The sequence below is a fragment of the Xenopus laevis genome, chromosome 1L (assembly GCF_017654675.1).
Source record: "Xenopus laevis strain J_2021 chromosome 1L, Xenopus_laevis_v10.1, whole genome shotgun sequence".
In the NCBI taxonomy this organism is placed as follows: Eukaryota; Metazoa; Chordata; class Amphibia; order Anura; family Pipidae; genus Xenopus; species Xenopus laevis.
Window position 1 is genome coordinate 83,968,728 of NC_054371.1, and position 25,358 is coordinate 83,994,085.

The window sequence follows — 25,358 nt, forward strand, 5'->3', positions numbered from 1 at the left end:
GTTCTTAAATAACACCAACCTAGGACATTGTTTGATTTTAAGGGTTCACCAAATCTGATGACTTCTTGGTTAGAAATCTGCTGTTTATAATTATTAATATACGTCTAACACTAGTGAAGGCTTGGCTAGATAGACGCTAGGATCAGATTGTGAAAATGTGTTTGTTATTGTGCAAACTGTAGGTGCACTACAGCTCTAGAAGCTCACCTTGGTTGTTTAGGATAGCAGCTGCCATATTAGCTTGGTGTGACATCACTTCCTGCCTGAGCCTCTCCATGCTGTCTCATAGCTCTGGGCTCAGATTACAGCAGGGAGGGGGAGAGAGGAGCAAACTGAGCACGCTCAAGCCGTGCCCTGGAGGTTTAAGGTGAAAGAAGGAAGTCTGATACACAAGCCCATGTGTACACAATAGAAGGAAAGAAAGGATGTGTTTCCTTTGACTCAGGGCAGCATTACTTTGAGGGTTTAATGGTGTCCTTCTCCTTTAAGAATTTTTCAAGTGTCCATTGCGACTGTCCATGACGCAGCATAGTGACATTACAACTTAAAGGGGGTGGTTCACCTAGAACTTAATTCTAATTATGGCCTTCTTTTTTGTTTAAACATTTTTTTTATAGTTTTTGAATTATTTGCATTCTTCTTCTGTATCATTCCAGCTTTCAGATGAGGGTCACTAACCCATATCTAAAAAAACAAATGCTCTAATATAAATTTGTAGTGATGTTCATATTCCAGTCTCTTGTTCAAATTAGTACATGGTTGCTACAGTCATCTGAACCCTAGCAACCAGATGGCTGAAATTGCACATTGGAGAGCATCTGAATAAAACGCTAAATAACTCAGTTATTTTAAAGGGGAACAACCCCTTTAATGAATTGAACTATACTGTACATGCACAGGTAACACATGTTGGTGTGGTGTCCTAGAATAGTAATTATATTCACTGGAGTGGCACTTTTCTTTCCTTCCCCTTATTTGAGTATTTTTATATTTGTTTGTTTCAGATTTATAATGCAGGCAAAATCATTCAACATAAAAAATCTGCCAAAATCTTATTATATGGCTTTTGTGGGTCATAAAAATGCGACATCCCTATGAAATTGTGTGCATTCTAAGCCTGTTGCCTAGAGAGTTGGGAAACCTTCCACTAGAAACGGGCACTGTAAGCCAGAATTAGGAAAAATTCAAAAAAGTGTGTAATCTTGTTTCATGTTAATCTGCTATTCTAAAGGAAGGAAAAGCATGTACAAGGGGCTTGTAATCAGATCTTCTATCTTATGCAAGGCCAGTAAATTTTATGGGATAATCAGTAGGGATGGGCGAATTTTTTCACCTTGTTTCACCGCAAAAATGACACCCATAGACTTGTATGGCATCGTGCGTCCAAAAAAAAAAGACGCGCGTCAAAAAATTTTGCCGTGACGCCCATAGACTTTAATGGGCGTCAGCGACATTTCACCGGCGGCAAATTTTTGGCAAAACGAAACGGGTCAAATTCGCCCATCGCTAATAATCAGAATTAGGTCATAATAAAATCCAGGGTTTGCATGTTTCTCTGTTTGTATGAGTGAATATATGAATATGACACTGTGAGCAAATTAAGTGCAGTTCCATTGAAATGAATGGCAGTTTTAAAGCTTTGCTTCTCTGCTTATAGTGTTAGCAGTGTACATATGTATTGACTGAAGATTTCCATTCATCATATAAAACACTATGCAAAATTGTTTGGGGGCATTTCTGAAATTGGCATAACTGCTGTTAATTTCCTCCCATAATGCATGCTGGGAAGTTTGTAACTCAATTCAAAGGGAAGCAAGAACATCATTATATAACACCCAAAAATGATCAGTGGAAATCAATACTAAATATAACCATTCACTTTATTATGCTTAAAACGTAAGTTCATTGTTGCCCATAAATTATTACAATTCATAGAGCCCATGTACTTTAAAAAAATGCTAAATTTATTGCACTTGTTAGTTCATATTAAACAATACAGCGGAAACTGTACTTTTCAGTACAGATAAACGGAGCTGCGGAAGGGACCGAATCTGCTTCTCACGGGATACAATTCTCCATGTGCCCTCCGCCTAATACCAGTCACCCGAAGCATTGATTTCATAGGTGAAAAGCCTTTTAAAGATAGATAATTTACTTTCTCATTGTATATATATCCTCTAGGCGCTGTTACCTATGAGCCTTCAGGAAAAAAAGCATAGTATCCTAGTCCCTTGGCCTGCATTTCAGCTATTTAATGGGCAGCTGTTAAAAGACTTGGAGACTATACTTAAATTTATTAACTAAGCAGAGCTTATTTAAGGCCTACTGTTTAGGAAACATTGTTGTTTGAAAATTTATTAAAAAGCTTAGTTTGGCAATTTATACGCTGGCTGAGAAGCTGCCCCTTTGCAGACTTGTGTGTCTGCACCCAGACACACTGCTTTGGCCTGGGTATAGGCAAATGGAGAAAAAACGCAAGTATGGCGTGTCTCTGCTCAATGTTTCTACACTAGCGATGTGCGGGTCGGACTGAAACCCGCGGGTTGCGGCTACCGCAAAAAATCTTCGGGTCTCTCCCCACCCACGACCTCACACTGCCGGCTTGTGCCTGTCTTGCCCCTTTAGTGATGTTGGGGTAGGCGCATGTCTATACATAGTGGGGGTGGCGCAGGCCGGGTTAGGGTTGAGAGGGTGCAGGAAAACTCAACCCGCATATAAATAGCCTACACCCGTATCCATTACTTGTGTCTGCCCCTAGGCAGGAACTGTCTCCGGGTGCATATTCACCAGAGAGCAGAGCAGAGATGCAATTAAGCTCAGGCCAACAAACTGCTCCATGTGGCAGTAACCTAAAGATGACTGTACATGGGCAGATTTAAACTGCGGATTCAACTCCTTTAGACAAAAGCCCATGAAAAAATTATAACTTTAAAGGGATACTGTCATGGGAAAACATGTTTTTTTTTGAAAATCATCAGTTAATAGTGCTGCGCCATCAGACTTCTGAACTGAGATGCATTTCTCAAAAGTTTTGAAGGTTGACACGGGGCCAGTCATGTGACTTGTGCTCTGATTAACTTCAGCCACTCTTAACTGCTGTACTGCAAGTTGGAGTTATATCACCCCTCCCTTTCCCACCCAGCAGCCTAACAACAGAACAGTGGGAAGGTAACCAGATCAGCTCCCTAATACAAGATAACCGCTCCCTGGTAGATATAACAACAACATTACTCATTAGTAAAATCCAGGTCCCAATGCGACACAATTAGTTACATTGAGTAGGAGAAACAACAGCTTGCTAGAAAGCAATTCCATCCTAAAGTGCTGGCTCTTTCTGAAAGCACATGACCAGGTAAAATGACTTGAGATGGCTGCCTACATACCAATATCACAACTAAAATAAAAAATACACTTGTTGGTTCAGGAATTAAATTGTATATGGTAGATTGAATTAAAAACTACATCATAAAAATAATGACAGAATCCCTTTGTTGTCCAGTGCTCAAAAGTCATTTGAATTAATGGTACAATTTCAGTTCATCCAGGTAGTATCTAAAATATATTCGTAATAATTCTGGTTTAGCACAGAAAGGGTTACTAGAAATCCTCTGTGTAACCTTCAAATCTTGTATAGCACAATGAAGTTTTCATCTACTGACACACTGCAGGGTATGTTCCTTGCTATCAAGTGTACTCTCACTTTGTGGCTGGCACTGACCCAAACCCTGTATTGTTTCCAGCTGAGCTTCCAGACCATGCTAGCTCTGGTGTGCAGGAGGTCCCTTATAAAAAGTGCTCCTTGGCCCCCTCTTTCTCATTTAGCCTCTGGTAGAAATGTATTCTCAGGACTGGGGTCAGCCCTGTATCCTAGGGAACTACAACAGTTCAGGCTGATTAGCAGCTCCTGCGTAGGAAGATCAACTTCATAGTGCTCCATTTATCCACTCCTGTTCTGTCGTCTTTGCCTGAGGGAATCCAGTAAAGTAAAGCTTGTGTTGCTGTGTCAGCCTTAGCAACCACAAGATCATTATTTTACATGTTATATGATTTCCTTTCTCATTGCCACTGTCAGCAAATGGGTGTGGTGATTCCTTTAGAACTAATATAAGCAACAGCTCTTAGAATTCCAGGTTTTTTAGATTTAGGCAGATGGTCTCAGGAATGCAGCTGTGTTTCTGTGGTCCAACAGGGAAGTTCAGAAACATACTGGGGTGTTTTCACCGGGGAGGATATCTGGCCAATTAACATGCAAAGGTCACTAAGCGCTCAGTCTTCAGAGAGCAGGCAGAAAGCTTGAATCAGGGATTGTCCAGCACTCATTTGTTTCATGTGGGATTTGCACAGCTTCCTTCTGAGTTGCAAGACATTTTGTTCTTGTTAAAAACGCATTTAGCTCATTGTTTCTCTTGCTGGGTTTTTTTCCAGCCAGCAAAAATGAAAATTCAGGAACAAAAGAGTAATTCTGAATCAAGACCGCAAAGAAGGCTAGAGGCTGAAGAGAGCTTTGTTCCTGAGGTGCCTCGGCTGGATCTCGCTTCACTGTGTGATGACAATAACTGGGAAGGTAAGAAATAGATATGTTTTTATAAAAAAACATTCCTAACAGGGCTGGTATTTCTAGAGGACTGACCAACAAATGTGCCTGTATTCAGCAAAAAGTTGTGCTTCAGTGCCCACAGTACAACTGCAAAAAGCAACTTGTATTACATACAAATGTATTGTGCAACCAGCCCTTTAGAAACAGTATTATTTCAGTTTGCAGCAGTAGTTCTAAGCTGTTATAAAAATGAGCAAAGATGTCAGTGATTACTTTGGTTTTGTGATTAATAAGTTGCAGTAACCAATGCTATACTTACAAGATGTCAACTATAAATTATAAGATAGACATGTGGTAAGTGACAACAGTATGTTTTCGCTCAAGGAATCGTGCTGAATGAAATGAAATGTGACAAAAACTTTAATACTCAGGGGTTTAGGTGATATTTGGTGCGGAGACCCTCAGACGTACAAATATACCCTTTACACAACCACTCAATTACCACATTAGTTCTTTAGGGAAGAAATTGGTGGAGTCCCAGTTAAGGTTACAAAATGCAGGTGGGGGGGGCTACTCTGAAGGGCTTAGAGCAGTTACACTCAAAACAACTGCACATTTAGTTACCATTTCTACCAGCTTTTTGGAGTTTAAAAGTAGTTTTTCTCTGAGCTGCACTCTTCTAACTTGAACCTCTTATAATGTCTATGTGGCTAATTTCTGTTAAGTTAATAATAAACTAAGTTGTGAGTGCATGTTTACTTGAAAGTATAATAAAGCGTAAATGTACAGCAAGAAAGAAACAGATACCCAGCAGACATCTGCTGTTGTGCAGAGCCTTAATTTCCCCCCTTTGAAAAGAACATCTGATATCCTTCATTAGCAGAGAGAGAGAATGAGAACATCTCAGGCTCTTGATTTGTGCACTGTTCCCAAATATATGTAATTTTTTTTTTTGTTAATGCTTCACCCATCTGCCAAGCGTGATGTTGCTGTGGTAACCAGAGACACTAGGAGGCATGGATTTGAATATTCAAACAATGCATTAATAAATTACATATGTATTTGAAATAGAAGATGTTGCATCAAAACTATCTGTTCCCTGTTTAATACAAAGCAAGTAAATTAGCGCTATTTGAGTAAATAACAATTGCTGTTTAGCTGTAAGAAAAAATAACATTGTGTGTCTCTGTCATTTGCAGTTTTGTGGGTATTTTAATTTGTGCTCATTTGGACTTTGATCAAGTCACTTGAAGGGGATTACTTTACTCTTACAGTTGCTAAATGAATAAACCCAACATTTTTGGTGTGTTGAGGTGTTGTGTGAATGTGCCTGTGTTGCTGACACATTCCAAGATAACACTGTTAGGAGGCCGCCGCAGCAGCAGCTAAAATAAAAAAAGTTCCTCACTTAATCCCCCTGTAGTCATGCCTGTGTTCCAGAATGTCACAATGAACGGGTGCGTCTCTTATTGGTGCTGTGCCTTGAAGTGTTGTCTGGCTCTTACAGCCCCCCTGTATCCAAGGGTTGAGCACCACTCAAGTAAATGACAGGCTGCAGAGCTACGTTTTGCTGGGCACACAAACCCCAATGGAAAAATACATCCCATTTGCCATGGGCCTTAAGAGTAGAATATTGCAAGTACATCAAGGCTGACCTTTTTTGCTCTACTTTTTGATAGTTCCAAAATTCATTATTTATCATTGAAATCCCACCGTCTTTGGGACTTTATACGAAGTTTAAACAACGCTTCTCGTTTCAAGCTATGTGCAGAAAAAGTACATGTAAAGTTCACTTTGGTTTGCAAACTGTAGAATAAAAGTAAATTGATATGTTTAAACTGTTAATAGCTAAAAATATGAAGCAAAGGCACCTAGAAAAATCCATTCTGTACTTGGATGTGTCCTTTTGTCCTTCTATTCATACTTCACTTGATATTTCAGCCAACCTGCTACTTCTAGAAAAAAACCTACTCTTAGCATGCTAAACAATAATATATCACATTATTTTTGCATGGAAATATTCCATATCCCTGTTTTTCATTGTTTGTCTTTTTTATTTTATGAAACTACTACTTTTTGCCTCTAGTATTTTTCTTCTCTGTGTAAAAGACATTTGCAGAGACATTAGCCTATAAGCATTTTAACTTAACATCATTGACTATTTTGGATTGGGTTCAGGTCTCTGTGTTCTTCCATGATTATGAGTTTATAAAGAATATTTGCAGAAAACTGCATCATATACTGGTTATGAAAAGGCAATATAGTTATTTTGTGACTTTTAAACACTTTGTTCCTGTTTAATGTGTTCAATATAGTTTGATGTTTGAAAACGGTAGATCTGCTCTGTTTCTATGCAGACTGTCTCAAGCTGCAGCCCTAATGCTGACATATACCTTCAGATGTATATAATTATGTCTCTCACTTATTTAGGAAGTCCGTTATCGGCTTTGTATTCTGGACAGCGGTTATATGAAAGGAATCTTGTTTGAATAAGTAGAAAGACCAAATCTGTCTTATTTGCTTTCTCTGTTATAAAGGCAGCTCATATAACAGGTAGATATTGTGACCTTGGTCACACAGGCAACTCTGATACTGCATTACCTAAGAAAAAGTCACATTTGTTAAATCAACAGTTGATCACATGAAAAAGATTTTGAGAGATAGAGAAAAATAGTACATGTAAGTAATTAAATAGGTTACATGTAAGTATTTAGATGGAGGAAAAGGCTTCATACACATATGCTTACTGAAAATTGTAGGTTTAACTTTTTATCTTGCAAGTAAATGTTAATTTGCCTATTATAGAACCAGTCCCAGCCCTGACCTCTTGGGAGCAAGGTGGAAGAGACTCAGATGAGGCACGGTTGTCTCCTCAGGCAGGACGCCTTATTCGCCAACTTCTTGAAGCTGACAGTGACCCTATGTTGTCTCCTCGTTTTTATGCCTATGGCCACAGTCAACAGTATCTTGACGACCCTGAAGTGCCCCCTTCGCCTCCAAATGCACATTCTTTTATGAGGTAATACACTTTGTTTTGCCTAAATAAAACGATCATGCGTACCAAGTACAAGTTCATTATCATTAAGGTAAATGAAAAAGAGAGCACTTTGACACTATTGACTTTGGTCTGAATGGAAATGACAGCGGAAGGAAGCCCCTTCCCTGTAGAGCTTTCAGGGTTATCGTGGTTGAGGCGTTGCCTCCTTAAATACTGTGATGTGATAAGATGTCACTGCTCCAAGAAAGAATACTTGAGTTTATTTTTGAAGAGATTGAAGTTGGATTCTATGTAGATGAATTCAGGGATGGGATTCCATAAGAGAGAAAGGTTTGAATGAACAGTAACAACAGAAGAATGAAAGTGTTTTTAAGGAATGACAATATAATGTAGAGTTGCCCTGCACTGGTAAAATTAGAGTATTTGCTTCAGAAACACAACAATAGTTTTTATAAACAAGCTGCTCTGTAGCCACGGGGGCAGACATTCAAGCACAGGATACATAGTAGATAACAGATAAGTTCTGAAGCATCCCATTGTATATTACAGAGCTTAACTGTTATATGCTGCATAACCTGTGCCTTTTCTACTTTTTCATCTTTGAACACTTTCTTTTTTTGGTGTTACTGTTTCTTTAAGGTAGCATGCAATAATCAAAGTGAGTAGTGTGACCAGGTGTTTCTTTTCGAGGAACCGAGGAGTCTGCAAGTATGAAGATGAATGAAGACAAAAATAAAGTTGGTAAATAGGTAACCATAAAAAAAAAGTTCAGTTGCAGAGGCTTGTTCTCTCTTAGGTGGGAGGTAGATTCTAGCAGCAGATATTAAGACAGACAGACTGAAGTAGAATACAATGTTGCAGCAGTGTGTGTGTGTGTGTTGTGTATGTAAACATACATATCTATACAGATATGTCAATACAATTACATACATAAACTTGAGATCACTATAGTCCTTGAGTTTACGTTTGTCTAAGAAGTTATCCAAGACATTAACTAAAATCTGTCAGCACAACTTGAAAAGGGGAGGCCTGTGGTGCATTTATCTTTTTTTTTTTTTTTTTTTTTTTTTTTTTTTTTATGGGATAAAGATTCCTCGCTGTCTGGCTAGAATACCTTCAAAAGTACTTTTAGTATATGTAATCATGTCCCATCACAAGTGCCTTTTCTCCAGAGAAAACACCCCCAACCTTCACAGTCTCTTTTCAAAGTTTAGTGTGGTCTTTACAATCCTTTGTAACCATAATATGAAGACTAGAGTAATTTGAAGCTTCCCTCAAATGCTTAGATTTTGAGGTTATGTCTCTTGTATAGTACCTCAGTGCTTTGTTAACCCTTTGCTGCTTTTCCAGCAGGAGGCGCAGCTCTTCATTGGGCTCACATGAAGAAGATCGAGATGAGGACCTTACACCAGCGCAGCTCACCCGCAAAATCCAGAGCCTCAAAAAGAAAATCCGCAAGTTTGAAGATAGATTTGAGGAGGACCGAAAATACAGAGTAAGTTTTGCTGTTAACAAAAGTGTCACAGATTTGTGTAAGCTTTAACATAATGTTAAAGAATAAATAATATTTTAATGTAAGTTTTTGTATGTTCTTAAATCCTTAAGAGAAATAAACTGATGTGATGTTTGAGTAAACACACTTAAAATATTTTGTAAATTCACCTTTACAGCAACAACAGCTTTTGTAAGAATGTACCAGCTGAACATGTTGTGTTTTGTTTTTTTTTGCTGATTCTTTCAGGGTGATTTGCGCCACCTTGTTCAGAGTTGCCAGGTCCGGTTCCTCATTTTCCATGTAGTGTCCCAGATTCTTAGAATTGAGAGGTGCAATTAAAGGAACCCCTTTACACAACTTTGCAGAGGGGCCCCCCTTCCAAAGCACTACTGGCCGGTTAAGCCAGGACTTGATTTGGTTCTACAAAATAAAGTTTAGAGATCCAATACTTATGCAAACGTATTTCAGTATTTTGCTGTTATGAGACACTGTGTTAGTGTGCTTTTTTTTTATACTTGAAAACCGTAAGAAAAATAGTGTCCCTTCATCAGTCTGTAAGATAGTCATAGTTTTGTTGTTAAGCCATTTAAAAATACCCCCCTCTTTTTACACATTCATTCAATTGGGCTTATGTAAAACACAAACTAATAAAATATTTGTTATACACAGACATACATGATCCCACAGATTGAGAGGAAACTGATAGTCTGCCTCTGAAGGGGGTCATACTTAAATCCTTAAAATATGTTGACTTCATCCCTCCAAAGGGACTCTGTTGTAGTTTATTGGTTGAGAAGGCCTGCCCAATTGATGCTTGTATGATTTTTTGGCTAGTGTATGATCCGATCCAACCATACGAAACAAATGGAATGCAACCTGCAAGGCCAGTTTTACTTGTATAAACCATTTTCCTACCCTGCTTAGGCTGACAATGTTGTTCAAACTCTTGCTTAGCTTATTCTATAAGTGATGAATTCTGGTACTTGAAGTTCCTCTGCTTTCTACAGTGGGTGGTGAAGAAAGTAAAGCAGATAGAATTCAAATCCCAGTCTGTTACTTCTCAATGGAACATGGTGTGGGAGGAGTTGAGTAACTGTCAGCCTAAAGGGGCATAGTGAAATGGTTCCTACAAGTCTGAGGCAGAGTGTTTCTGGTCAATTTGGGGAATTATGTATGTCTGTGTAAAAAAAAAAAAAAAAACAAAAAAACTTGGCTTCACCATATCAGATCTTATACGACATGATGAAGCAGGTAAATGTGCTTTCTCATGACTACTCTGGTGATTGGAGTGAGTCAGCACATAGATCTCCCTGCCCAGCTGAATGAACTTACATCAGCAGGACGGGTTATTTTTTCCTTTAAATCTGGCTTCCTTCATTGTATCTGATACTTATACCTCATGAGTTAAAAGTGCTATCTCATGACTACTAAATGACTAGAGTGAGTCAGCAAATAGATCTTCCTGTTCAGGCAAAGTAGCTTTGCAGTGTGTTCACGGTGAGCCCTTTTACCTCATTTGTGCTTTGCCTGAGATGCTGACTTCATGGCATCAGATTAAAATGTTCCAGATTTAGGACTCTCCAATCACATGTGTTTTTTTTTTTTTTAGGATGTTGATAGTAAAAATAAATATAGCCTCTGATCAAATAGGGTTAAACTGATACAGACAGCAAAGTTTGAATGAAACTTATTTACATGAAATGTGCATTTGCTTTATATTTGTATTTATAGATTTTTATACACTTCTAATATTGTATACCTCTGCATAAAAGCTAGCATAATGGCACCAGTGACTGATTATAATCATACATATTTGTTGTGCTTCTATATATTATAAAGATTAGGTACTCACATAATGCTGGTATAAAACATGCAGAAAAATAAACTTCCACAAGGATTGCTAACTTTACTTGATACATGTCACGTATGCATCCCAGCTAATCTGCCCTGTAAATTCATGCAGACAGGCTTCTCAAGAAATGTCAAGAATCTCTTTGTACCTAAATCCTATAAAATATCCTCTGTATAATCCTGTCCAAGATTTTAGTTTATGGCTGATTAGATTAACAATAAGCAGTTTAACTAACTCGCTGCTCTGCCCTATTATTTTCTCTCAGCCATCTCATCGGGACAAAGCTACAAACCCTGAAGTATTTAAATGGATGAATGAACTGGCAAAGTTCCGGAAGCAGCTGAAAGGTATGAAGTGGGTGGAGGTGGGCATATAAAGATAAATGCCTGCCCATAATTAGATCTGGAGCAATAGCAGAACTGTTTTATAAATGTATTGGGACCCTGCTGTTACATTTATGATTATACAGTTATTACCGTATATACTCGAGTATAAGCCGACCCGAGTATAAGCCGAGGTACCTAATTTTACCTACGAAAACTGGGAAAACTTATTGACTCTAGTATAAGCCTAGACACAACTACAGCCCTGTCTCCCAGCAGCGCACATTCTGCCAAAGCGACCCCCCAGCGATCAACCAGACTTCTTTGCAAAGCTGATGGTGACAGAGAATTGCCAAACGGATTACTGTGTGCATTGTCCCACTGTCCCACTACCATGTGCAGAGGGTGCTGTTTGATATTGCCATCACTGTTAATCTTTCGTATAACCAACAGAGGGTGCTGTGTGATATTGCAGTCACTGTTATTCTTTCATATAACCAACAGAGGGTGCTGTGTGATATTGCAGTCACTGTTATTCTTTCATATAACCAACAGAGGGTGCTGTGTGATATTGCAGTCACTGTTAATCTTTCATATAACCAACAGAGGGCACTGTGTGATATTGCAGTCACTGTTATTCTTTCATATAACCAACAGAGGGTGCTGTGTGATATTGCAGTCACTGTTATTCTTTCATACAACCAACAGAGGGCGCTGTGTGATATTGCAGTCACTGTTATTCTTTCATATAACCAACAGAGGGTGCTGTGTGATATTGCAGTCACTGTTATTCTTTCATACAACCAACAGATGGCGCTGTGTGATATTGCAGTCACTGTTATTCTTTCATATAACCAACAGAGGGTGCTGTGTGATATTGCAGTCACTGTTATTCTTTCATATAACCAACAGAGGGCGCACTGTTATTCTTTCATATAACCAACAGAGGGTGCTGTGTGATATTGCAGTCACTGTTATTCTTTAATATAACCAACAGAGGGCGCACTGTTATTCTTTCATACAACCAACAGATGGCGCTGTGTGATATTGCAGTCACTGTTAATCTTTCATATAACCAACAGAGGGCGCACTGTTATTCTTTCATACAACCAACAGATGGCGCTGTTTGATATTGCAGTCACTGTTATTCTTTCATATAACCAACAGATGGCGCTGTGTGATATTGCAGTCACTGTTATTCTTTCATATAACCAACAGAGGGCATTGTGGGATATTGCAGTCTCTCCCCAAGTGTACTGTTGGTATAGGAATGATTAAAAGTGACTGCCGAGGTAGACTTTTTCAGCACATTTTGGATGCTGAAAAACTCGGCTTATACTCGGGTATATTACCAATATAATATGCAGTTCAGATCAAAAAGCAAAATTAAGTAATCTTATTGATTGTGTTCTGTGTTCCCAAATGTTTTTTCTGGAGTTAGGGAGAGAAAAACTAGCACCATTACTCAATTCTCCTCCATTTTGGAGAATAGTCGTATGAAAAAGTTTCTAATTCTGGATGGTGGTATTTTTGACCATTCGTCCATAAAAATCAGTTCAGTTAAAGTTGATGGCTGCCGAGCATGGACAGCCTGCTTCAAATCATCCCATAGATTTTTGATGATATTCAAGTCGGGACTGTGACAGCCATTCCAGAATATTGTACTTCTCCCTCTGTTCCAAAATGACTGTGGCTTGTCTAAATGAGCCTTAAATACCTTTTCTCATGATTGGACATACCTGCCTATGAAGTTCAAGGCTAAATGAGCTAATTCAACCAATTTGGTGTTGCCAGTAATCGGTATTGGGCAGTTACATGCATTCAAATTAGCAAAATTAAAAGGGTACCCAAATTTTTGCACAGACCGTTTTTCACATTTGATTTAATTTCATACAACTAAATACTGCTTCACTAAAAATCTTTGTTCAGAAAACACCCCAGTACGCCGATGTTCCTGGGAAATGAAAGCCCTACCACTTTTTTGTTGAAAGTTAAGTAAATTGTAATTTAGGCTGAGAGGGGTTCCCAAACTTTTTCATATGACTGTATTTTGAGTTGTTATTGAATGATATTTATTTTTGCTGAATAGTCAAATTACAACTTGGTTTTCCATAATGCAGATACAAAAATCAAGCTACCCGAAGAAGACCTTGTTCCGCAGATGCGCCAGAGAAGCAATACACTCCCAAAAAGTTTTGGCTCTCAGCTTGACAGAGAGGAGGAGAAGAAACCAGAGACGGTAGAAAAGCCTGCCAAGCCTTCGATAGAAGCAACAATGGAGACTATCCAAAAAAAGCTTCAGGAAAAAAGGAGCGAAGTCAATCGACCTGAAGACGTAAAGGTACAAGATGTTCGGTTTTCTTATAAGCAGCCAACTGTTTTTAGTCCATGAAATTGTTTTAATCTGATGTATGGTAATGTATTATTTTATTAAATGCTCCTTTCTTTGTAGCACTCTGGGTTTAAGATTAACAGCCTATATTTATTAATAACATGCGTTACCAGCAAATAGTCTTGTAATCCTCACTTTTTCCCTGCATTTTTTTCTCACAAAACATTACAAAAATTCTTTCCAGCAAGCCTGGACACTGTGAAGTGAGGTCTTTGTACCAAAATACATTGAGTAAAATGCAGATAAAGTGGACCCTGCAATACAAGTATAGGATTCGTTATCCAGAAAGCTACAAATTACAGGAAGTCCCACAGACTCCATTTTTATCAAATAATTCATATTTTGAAAAATTATTTCTTTTACTTCTAATAATAAAGTAGTATCTTGTACTTAGTCCCCATTTAGATATAATTAATCCTTATTTGAGGCAAAACAATCCTATTTGGCTTATTTCATGTTTAAACTTTCTTTTACAAGCCTTAAAGTATGGTATTCCAAATTAAAGAAAGACCCCTTATCTGGACAACCCCAGGTCACAAGCATTCTGGATAACCAGTCCCATACCTGTACTTTTGTTAAAGAGGGATTGTTCTATATCAGTAAATGTAAAATTTATTGCAATGGATTACCTTTATGAATATATTTTAATGATATTTTACATCAAAAATCATCATCTCTACATTTATACTTTGCAACATTTTTAAAGGCATATATGAATACAATGCCATGTTGTCTTTGCACATTCTTATGCATAGGAGCTCTCAGATGTCTCTGCTGTCCTAAGGTATTGTCCATAGAGCTCAGTAAAGCAGCTTCCCTTGTGATTCCATTTCATCAAAATGTTTATAGACAATGTCCCATGGTGCCAGGAACACAACTACCTGCTCCTATTTATAAGTTCAGATATGAAGAGGTGGAATGCAACTTGCACATAGATAACATGTGACCTCATAGTTAACATGTTATTTAAGATCAATAATAATTAGAAACTAGATATATTTTCTGTTTACCCTAGATTCTAAAATAAAAAGAGAGCAAAAAAATGGCTCATTACAACAATAGAAAAATAGGTTTTTAGTGTATTCATTTTGTTTTTATAGCATCAGAATTATGAGGGGGTTTTATGTTTCTTTACTTGTCACAAAAGCCTTGACAATATTTTAGTTTGAATATTTGACACAGCCCTAAAGCCAAACGCAAACTCTAACTGAGTGAAAATGACACAATGTCAGATTCTTTTTGTATTCAGGCTGAATTCAGTGCTTAGCCTGGTACATAACTGGGTTCTGAGCAAATTCTTCTGCCCCTGGCCTGTCATGTATTTTTATTAAAGGTCTGTGGGCACATGCCTACATTATTTTAGTAGGTAACCTAAACATACCTGGAGTGAGAGTAACCTTCTATATGTTTACTTTTAGGATATGACTAGAGATCAGATTGCTGCTGAGAAAGTGTCTCTCCAGAAAGCCTTACTTTACTATGAAAGTATTCACGGCAGGCCGGTATGTACTAGTGGGTCTCTTTGGCTATCATGCTTTTTGTCATCTGAATGACATTATTAACACATATTTATAAATATATATTATTTAAATGTAGTCTGCTATAAGAAGTTTTTATAGATTGACTGTCGGTTCTTGAGTTGAAGCAAATGCCCCCCTATGTAGCAAACGGTTCTATTAAACTTATTTTAATAATGAATTAATAAAATAAATCCCATGTTAAAAATATATATATATTTTCTCATATTTGCTGTATTTTCCCCTCATTTTGTTTTGCACGTTTACTGTGCTTCATGTCTAAGAATCTCATAATATTTGAAGGAGGACTTTAATTAAATAGCTTTAATCTTTTCCCTGACTTGGCACTGGTTCTGAATGGAAAAATACAGAGTAATTTCAAGTTATTCATTACATGCAGCCAACTGTATTATCAAGGGAACAAAACGTTTTGAAATCATCAAAGCCTATTCATTTCAGAATCCATTTTATTTTGTTAAGTACTGGATTTTACTGTTGGAGTTATGGTGGTGACAATATTTTCTATGTGTGAGAGAAATGGAGGCATTATTGAGCAGTTGAAACCTTTTACAGCAGAAACTTGACTCTTCTGCTGTTACTAAACTACAAATCCCAGCATTCCAAGACAGACAGTGAGTATTGAGACACTGAGATTAGTACTACTGCAATTGGATGACTGTCAGGTTAAAAAAAAATGATTTCAGAGTACACTTTCAGCAGTATATTAAGATTTGTATACATGAATTTTTAGCTGATAACATTTCAGGAATTTAAAGGCTGTGTTCATTTTTTGCAAAGTCCTATCAGGGTGGTAGGACTATGCAAAAGAAGAACTTTACCTGTTGTAATTGTTTAAAAATATGGCCTCTTTATGTTGTATAGAAATAGTAAATTATATATTTAGCCGATCCACCAGGATGGATATCCACTGCACACACACAAATATTGGAAGCTGGGGGTTAGGACTGTACAGTGTTATGCACTTCTGTGTATGCTGTGTCTCTTTATCATGCATTGTTGGCCAATTTCGCAGAGGAATGCCAATTACCTGTCCATGTAGGCATCCACAGAAAAAATTTTGGGAGGCGCAAAGTCATCAAGCAAAACCAACCTGTTTTTCTAAGACTAAACCTGTATACAATAACTAGGTGCCAAGCTTGTAGAAAGCCCATAAAGTCACTCACAACTTACATAATTGTATAACTAGGAGGGTTGTTGGTTTGATTACTACAGAAAATTGATTATCATACTAATGCAGAAATGGATTGAAAGCATTCCCTCATTTACACAAGCAGAATACCAATACCAAAGTTCTTCTCTACTGATGCTCTGTTCTGATGAGCCCTAGATTCACCTTAATATGGACAGATTTATTTGTAGCACTAAACTCCACTTTGAAATATCAGAGTAGCTTCAAGTTCCTATAATTCTTCACTTTCTCCCTCAGACCAGACTGCAATTCTGCAGTGGTGAGTACCCTGGAATAGTTGCGTCCAATTGCTATTATGACATGGTCCACACTGTAAAGGAACTGTAAAAATTGTGCTTGCGCATAACTAGTTTAGTGGCCATCTTGGATATGTAGGGGAAGACCGTATTGCAGCCAATAATGCTGCTGGAGTGAAGTTCTTTGCACTAAACCCAGTAAAGGAAGACATATATCACAAAAATGAGTTGGTGATTCAGAAGAGAAAAAATAGCTCTAGAATAAAGTCCACATTACCAAAAAAGGTTGCCTTGTCCTTGCATGAAGACATAATGAAGAGAAACCGATGCTAAGAGAGAGAGATAGTGAACATAAACTTGATTATTTTAGTAACAATGCAGAATATTTAATTGATTGTATTTACAAAGTTTCTTATTTCAGTATGCTGGAGCTTATATAAAACTTTCATTTTCGCCATAGCTCCCCTTTAAGAATAAAAATATATGCTGGTATATTTATTACTGCTTCGAGTAATAAAGTAAAAAAATGTAGATATTTGTATTTACCCATTACATTATGTTTTGTTTTACAGGTAACCAAAAATGAGAGACAAGTAATGAAACCATTGTATGACAGATACAGACTTTTTAAGCAAATTCTATGTCGAGCAAACACTATCCCAGTCATTGTAAGTAAGGGGTTATCCCTATTCGTTTATTATTGATGCATTTTATTCCCCTATCCACAGTAATGTGTTTGGTTTCATTGTTAGTCTTTCTCCCAAAATGTCTTAGCTTAACTTCAATATGAGAGATCTGTTTGGGGTTTTTTTTGTACAGTTACAGCATGTCGTTTGTAGTGGCAGAAACACTATGTTCTCTGCGCCTATAATATGGATTTAAATGTTACTGGGTTAAGGACCTCCCATTACTTGGAGTGTGAGTTTGGATGTATTCTGTTTTACATGTTAACCATATTCATACTGAAGCAGAATTTGTCATGTGGTTTATTTATCACTTTAGAATTTCCACTTCTAGGGCACAGATCAGATCGTACATTAGGTCTGTGAAATATTTAGGCATCTTTTTAAAATGTTTGATATACCAGAATTAAACTCTCCATATACAGGGATTGTGCTAGCAGCAGGCTGGCAGTTCAGTGTAGCTGCTATGACATACACCCTCCTTGGTATTTGCAAGCAAGTAATCCGCTAGAATCCTAGAGTGCCTAGCTGTGAAGCTACGGCTTATTTTGGCCCAATAAAAAGAGTAGCTGCTACAGTAGCTTTGGATATATTAGAGAGGGCATTGTAGTGTAACATACTTGTTAACACTCATCACAGGGATCACCCTCAAGCAAGCGGAGAAGCCCTTTGCTGCAGCCAATTATCGAGGGTCAAACAGCATCCTTCTTCCCGGAGGTAAAAGAAACTTCACCTGCTAACACCAGTAAATGCTAAATCTGCATCAAGAATCCCAATAAATCAACCCATACAATGATTTTATTCTTGAATAATCAGTCATTGATTCATTGTGGTGCTTTCAAACAAATCAGTAGCTGCTTCAATTTCCCACAACTCAATACAATCTTGCGTGCCTTGCTCATTGCTGTGATTGCACTGGCTTTTGTGTTGTGACTTCTAAAACTTCCTGATAATGTTTTTGCCTTTCTGTTTCTTTAAACCATGCCTCCTGCTATGCTCCAGGTTACTGTTTGGAAAAGCAATGAATGGCTCAGAGCATTGTTTCACTGTAAGAAAAAGCAGACGAGAATGGGGCAACTATTTTAACATAGTTGTACATACTGTGGCTTTTTGCCTCCTGTCAGAGCATGCTGGGACTTGTTCTTCAGCACCAGATAGAGGACCAATGTCTGGACATCCCTGAATTTAACAATTTGCGTTGAGGCTCTGAAAATTCAAAACAAATCAGAAGTCAGACCCTTCTCTTTGTGGTGGGCTTTACTGGAAGATATACAAATTAGAAAAAGTAACATTGTTATTTTGACATACCATGTATGATTCTACATGATTCTACATGTTCATCTACAAATTCTAGAATTTCAGATGTATTGAAGTTCATGCAACCTAGCCATTGACACAGGTTACTGAAGTAACCAGTGAAAAACAAAATGGAATAACTGTGCAGTACTTCAGTATGAATTTTTTTTTCCTGAAATTCTGTATTCACAACAAAAGTTATCTTTGTGATGCCTGAAACAGCTATATCCTAATTAGGACTCTTAACTGAGACCCCAAAACATTTTAAAAGCCATGGCACCCGGTCCGGAAACTAGGTCAAAGTTCCGCTTAAAGGAAAACTATACCCCCGAACAATGTAGGTCTCTATAAAAATACATTGCATAAAACCGCTCATATGTAAAACCCTGCTTTATGTAAATAAACCATTTTCATAATAATATACTTTTTTTTAGTGCCAATGTGCCATTGGATAATCCTAAATAGAGAATTGCCATTTTAACACAATACAAACAAACTATACATGTAAGGTCACATGAGCCAATTAACAGACAAGAGTTCTGTCTTTTGCTTCCACACTTCCTGTTAGTTAGAGTTGTAGTATTTCTGGTCAGGTGATCTCTGAGGCAGCACACAGACCATCACAAAATGGGGGTTCAAGGCAAGAGATGTAAGATAGCAATATTTACTCAAATATATATTCCAGTTTGGTAAGATTCTTTAATATGCTACTTACTTTGATATACACTATCTGTATATAAGTATTCATTTTGAGGGTATAGTTTTCCTTTAAGTAGTTGCAGAACCGACCTGGAGGTCCTCCTTCAGGTGCTGTAGTTTTTCCAAGTACTGCAGTTGATTAAAATTATTCACACTGAAAGACATTGTGAATTCAGGATCATAGAACAGCGACTGGCCATGTAGCATACAGAGGAAGTCTGTTTATTTGCATTTTTGCAAACATAGGACTGAATGTATCTCGTAACTCGACAAACCTTTGACTGTAAATCAAGAGGAAACCACCAATTGTGTTATTTTTAAGAACATAAATCTGGAGCGTTTTGGAAACCAGAATATGTTTGATGTAACACAATGGGTTTTTTTTTTTCTTTTTTTTTTTTTTTATACTAACAAAGCAATGTTTCCCACCACACTGCACTCTTCAGCCATCTGCCAAATACCAGGCAAATTCTGGAACTTATAAATATTTATATGCCACATAAGTAAAATACTGTCCATGGCATAGTGTTTTCTTAATCTTCTACCCATTTGTATAACTCTCCTGCGTGTTGTAATTCACCATTTTAGAAAAAAACAGGACTTGCCTACTTATAAGGGTAGCGACACATGAGTCGTTTTTTCAGCAGTGTGGAATTGCATTGGCATTCCAATGTAAAGGTACAAAAATTGCCACTACGGTATTACTGGATGATTATGACCACCTTACAATGATTTAAATTATGCTATCCGTGAGCATTTTGTCGCCTGTGAATTTATGTAGGTGATAACACACTATTGTCCTTCCATTGTGAAATCACATGGGTATATCCATAAGTGCAAAAGAATACAGGGACCCTGTGTGTCATTACATATGATTATCTTGACCTTATAATGGAAAGTAAAGCAAAGTTCAAGTGAAACACTTATTTGTGCATTGCAGGGAGGTTATGTTTACTGTTTTCTAAAGGATGGATGAGTGCATGTACAGGAGCAAAGGTTCTGATTGAAGCTCTGTTTCACTAACTACACTGGTATGGTTTGGTGTTCTGTACTAATCAGGTCTGAACTGGACATCTCTGTTGCTTCACTTAATCGCTTTTCATTTACCATTTGCCGTGTCATTGGCTATGGGTGTTTCATTTGTGTTACCCACAATACATTCCTTTGCTTGCAATCCATTGTGGAATGTAGGAAGAAGAGGAGGGATCTGAAGATGACAGCAATGGCAACACAGATTTTACAGTTACAATGAAGCCTGGTTTCAGTGTGAGAACGTTTTTGGAGCAGCTAGAAGATGATGCAGATGGCTTTGTGTCTCCAGTGGATGACAAATTTCCTTCTAAAAGCAGCCAAGATCTCGGACTCGGCAACCTTCATTCTGCATCAATGTATGCTTATTTTATTGCTTGGCAAAGCAGCGATCGTAAAATTGCTAGGACATATAATAAATTTAATAGTACAGGTATAGGATCCCTTATCCGGAAACCCGATATCCAGAAAGCTACGAATTATGGAATGGCTCCCATAGACTCCATTTTATCCAAATAATCAAAATTTTTAAACATTATTTCCTTTTTCTCTGTAATAATAAAACAGTAGCTTGTACTTGATCCCCACAAAGATATAATTAATCCTTATTGGAAGCAAAACCAGCCTATTTGGTTTATTTAATGTTTAAATTAATTTCTAGAAAATTTAAGGCATGAAGACCCAAATTATGGAAAGATCAGTTATCCGGAAAACCCCAGGTCCCGAGCATTCTGGATAACAGGTCCCATACCTGTATTTGTTAAAATTTAAGCTTCAGTGGCACAGCAGAGCTCTTTCGGTAGCACCTGGTAGCTTATTAAAGGCACAGTGACACATTCCTACCTAATCTGAAAATGGTCACTATCTCTTTAAAAGACATCTATCTCCAAAATATGAAAAATATTTTGTATGCATATAAAAATAATGCACCTTTAGTCCTCTTTTACCATTGGAAAAAATATATAATGTTCTGTTAGCCTGCACTAGTGAAAAGGTTGTATTTGCTTCAGAAACACTGCTACAGTTTATATTTTATATACAGTTTATATTGCAGGCAGTAACATAAGCTCTGTAGAATACAATGCAAGGCTGTATTTAGGTCTGTTGCTGTCCTAGGCACATACACTGGCCCCCCCTGATACAGTGGATTTAGTTCTTAAAAGTAGTAAGCAGCTTAAATATCATTTATGGTTCTCATCAGATTTAATATTAGTTTTAATATTTACTAGTTTCCAAGCAATAGTTCATTTGCAAACGCTAGTACACAGATACAATATTTAAATGATAAAACCCTGGTTCTAACCAGCGTCTGTTTGAAAATATATAGCACTGTGCATTGTGTAACTTAATTTTTTTTGTTTATTCTGTTCTTTTAGCCCAGAGCTCTTAGAGCAGCTACAAGAAGCAAGGGAAGAAAAAAAGAGGATCAGAAAAGTACTGAGAGATTTTGAAGATAATTTTCTGAAGCAAAATGGAAGGTAACTAACTGGCAGCTCAATGTGTTGCTTTCAAAGCCATGTAGAGATATCACTGTCTAGTACTAATCATATAATAATTTGGGGACTAGTATCAAGTAAACAAATCTAGTGGGTATCAAAATAGGCAAATTTCAGAATTCAAAAATGTAATTTTACAATTTAAAATTGTTCATTAGACAATTATTGCAATGCAAATCAAATAACACATAAAGCCTGGAACTCAAAACATTGAAGATATTTAAAACAGTATGTGACTGTTCTTTTGGCAAAACCTCTGTAAATAAATTATTTTGATTTCTCTGCTGTGCCTGCCAGATTTGGCAACCGTGTTTCTATTATTCTTGATCCATGTTGTATGGATGTAGTTATATTATCAATTATCGTTTCCTTGTGTTTGGCCTTGTTTACCTTTTTAGTGTGTTATAGAATGTCCTATTTGTAACAAGCTTTCAATTGGCCTTTTTTTAAAATAGTTTTTTAATTATTTATCTTCATCTTCTGCCATTTTCAAGCTCTTAGATTAGGGTTAGTGACCCTGACAGCCAAAAAATAATTGCGCCCTGAGACTTCAATGTTATTGTTACTTTTTATTACTTATCTTTCTATTAAAACTTTCCCCTTCTTACCTCCAGTCTCTCATCCAATACACATTTACATTGTGTTTCTGTCTCATTTATTCAGCCGTTTTGTTTTTACAGAAGTATTTTAACTGTTTTAATGCATTTTGCTTTCTCACTAGGAATGTGCAAAAAGAAGACCGCAACCCTGTGGCTGAAGACTACATTGAGTACAAGCACATAAAAGCCAAACTTCGTCTGTTGGAAGTCCTAATAAACAAGAGGGGTGTTTCCCAGACCATGTGATTTAGTGAGCGAACTTTCCAAATGAAAACCGTGTACGTCCCAAGGCTGCACTGCATTGTGTTCTAGACAGAGAATTGTGCGTCTCTGTTGAACACCAAAACCTGCTTCATCCTAAAGGGAGCATCCTTTCTCCTGCTCAAGAATGTCTGTGTGTCTTATTTCACCACAAAGTCTTGCTATGCAAGGAGGCTGTGTCTTTCTATCCCCTGTTCACCATAATTGTGCATTTTTTTGGAACCTATCATAATTGCCTCTTGAACTGGGTACCACTTTGACTGAGTGGATATATGGGTAAGAACTTAATGGTCCATGAAGCACTTGACTGCCCATAGCAGAAAAAAGGGGACCAAATAAGTCGGACCTATTTAACAACTCATTTTAACTGCTTTAATATGTGATGCAGTGTAAATGTAACTGAAAGCTACAATCTGTGCATGGAGAAAACCTGTCCAAAGGATGAAGCTAAGCATTATGTTTGTCCTTATAAGGACTGCTACCATGATTATGTATGTACTGCTTGGATAACAAGCCATTATTTGTCCAGTGGCCTTTATAGTCACAGCTCAGCCACTGTATGGACTGGCATTTCTTTAATCTGTTCTGATTTCATTTTGCACTGATGAACAGCAGGGCTAGACCTTGTTCTTCTCTATTATAACACAAAGACGTTAAATGTGGGCTGCTATATTTGGCACACATATCCATTATAATCTACTGTCCACTTTAACACTACTGGACCTTGGGCATAAGGATGCCTACATTATCAGACTGGAATGCTTGGCCTTCAATTTTAAATTATCAAGACCGTTTCACATCCTCAATCCTTGCCCTTTCAGGGGAAAATCTTGTATTGTTGGCCTCCCTTTGGATCACATCTGAAAAATAAAATATGGGGCTACAGATCATTCTTAATAACCAGGGGGGAAAAACATTTTAAGCAGCCTCTGGACTTTTCATCTATGGCATCTTATGGACCATTTTTAAAAATCCAAGTGATCTTTCTAGATCTTGCTAACCCTTCAATCAAACAATAGATTATGATTGTTAATATACTGTAGGCCTTGGGTTACATGTGTGCAAAAATTCCCCCTCTCCCCTTCCCCATTTTGCAGCATGCACTTTCTTTTTAAAATATGTGATGCTTCTTATAGAGATAGAGATATATATATATATATATATATATATATATATATATATATATATATATATATATATATATATATATATATATATATATATTATAGTGTCCCACCTCTTGTGATCCTTGAACACAGCCTGTGGGTGGATATTTTGCTTTTCATGCCAATCCCTGTGCCTATTTTTAACCACTGTTAGTTAATTTGGACTTGGCTTTTGAAGCTGCCCTGCAGTGCAGATGCAGAATGTGGTCATTAGTCCACCGGTGTTGCGGCTACTGAAATCTATAAAATGGCTTTATAATAAATGGTACTTGATGATTCTCATTTCTGCTATAAATGGTACATTAATATACATTGCTGTTTGAGTGGTCCATATTCTGAAGATACTGCTTCATGGTCACCAATTTAACCTTTATTCAGATGTATTTTGCTGTTCTTTTCAGGCCCTTAAAATATTTCATCAATATTTCCCCTGGCTGTTCTACATCTGTTGAGCATCCATATAATCTAGTTATTACATAATAAGTAAATATTTTATATTACACGCTTGAAAGAATTGTTGGCAATAGTTTTTGCATTTTCTGTTAGTGCTGTAGTTTTGATTTATTTTTGTATACCTGCTTGTAATTTGCACAAGTGCATAGAGCTTATTATGCTTTTCTATATACAGCAACCCAGTGCAGCTAAATGAATAGCTCCCAGTACCCACAGTGGAGTTTGCCATTCCTACTTTAATACTGGGGCATGGGCATAACTGCAGCCAGAGATTACCGTAAGGGAATTGTTGAATGATCTGCTAGGGCATGCTGTTAAAGATACAAGTAACTGAAGAGTTGCACAGTAGCCTTGTCAAGAAAAAAAAATGACACCATGCTATTTTTTGTGAAGTTTCCCTTTAAATCTTTTCAAAACCATTTTTGAAGGAGTGTGTTTCTGATGATGCACTACAGAATAATGTATTATGCATTATTTATGAATAATGTATTACTTATTGTAAGATATATTGTCTCCAATGAGTTTAATGACCATATAAATACACAAGGCCATAATCCATAAAATACCAAGAAAATGGGTTACAATTCGATATTATGAGAAATGGCATTGCTTTATGTCTGCTTTCTGGATAATGGGTTTCTGATTAATAGATGCCAAACCTGCACTAAACAGTTACCCTTAAGCTTCTATCAACAAAGAGTGCTTAAAAGACAGTTCTATATATTATGCTTTTTGCCAATGTGCATATTTAGATTCATTGGGAGCGCAGGAACATCATTTGTTATTGGCACTTAAACTCTGAGACACACAGATACATTTTTCACAACTGCTTAAAGGAGAACTAAAGCTTATGCAAAAAAGTAGCTAGAAATGTTGTACATTATGTTTCAGGGGTCTGTACCATCCCAAGGCAACCACAGCACTTGAGCAGTAAAGATATGTGCCTCCAAAGATGCCCCAGTAGCTCCCTATCTTCTTTTTTTCTGATTCACTGCACATGCTCTGTGCTGCTGTCACTTGCTGAGCTTAGGAACCAACTCAAAATATACAGTAAACATAGAATTTAAATGTCACAATATAAGGCTGATTAGTAATTAATACAGAAATTACTACAGG

The 25,358-nt window shown here is 37.2% G+C and overlaps 1 protein-coding gene across 8 annotated transcripts in view; it reads left to right on the forward strand.

Annotated features, from left to right (window-relative positions):
• The window catches only part of fam13a.L (family with sequence similarity 13 member A L homeolog), a 129,381-nt gene extending 104,538 nt beyond the window's left edge, over positions 1 to 24,843 (forward strand). For 4 of the 8 annotated variants that reach the window (XM_018243894.2, XM_018243968.2, XM_018244370.2 and 1 more), the window contains 11 exons: positions 4,426 to 4,564; positions 7,343 to 7,556; positions 8,886 to 9,030; positions 11,148 to 11,229; positions 13,326 to 13,546; positions 15,016 to 15,099; positions 17,133 to 17,228; positions 17,883 to 17,960; positions 20,430 to 20,626; positions 21,644 to 21,745; positions 22,485 to 24,843. In XM_018243894.2, coding sequence (XP_018099383.1) covers positions 4,426 to 4,564; positions 7,343 to 7,556; positions 8,886 to 9,030; positions 11,148 to 11,229; positions 13,326 to 13,546; positions 15,016 to 15,099; positions 17,133 to 17,228; positions 17,883 to 17,960; positions 20,430 to 20,626; positions 21,644 to 21,745; positions 22,485 to 22,608 — 1,482 coding nt within the window. In that variant the 3' untranslated portion in view covers positions 22,609 to 24,843. The remainder of the gene's footprint in view (positions 1 to 4,425; positions 4,565 to 7,342; positions 7,557 to 8,885; positions 9,031 to 11,147; positions 11,230 to 13,325; positions 13,547 to 15,015; positions 15,100 to 17,132; positions 17,229 to 17,882; positions 17,961 to 20,429; positions 20,627 to 21,643; positions 21,746 to 22,484) is intronic. The other 4 variants (XM_018244044.2, XM_018244530.2, XM_018244290.2 and 1 more) reach the window with 3 other exon arrangements.
• Positions 24,844 to 25,358: the final 515 nt, after the last annotated feature.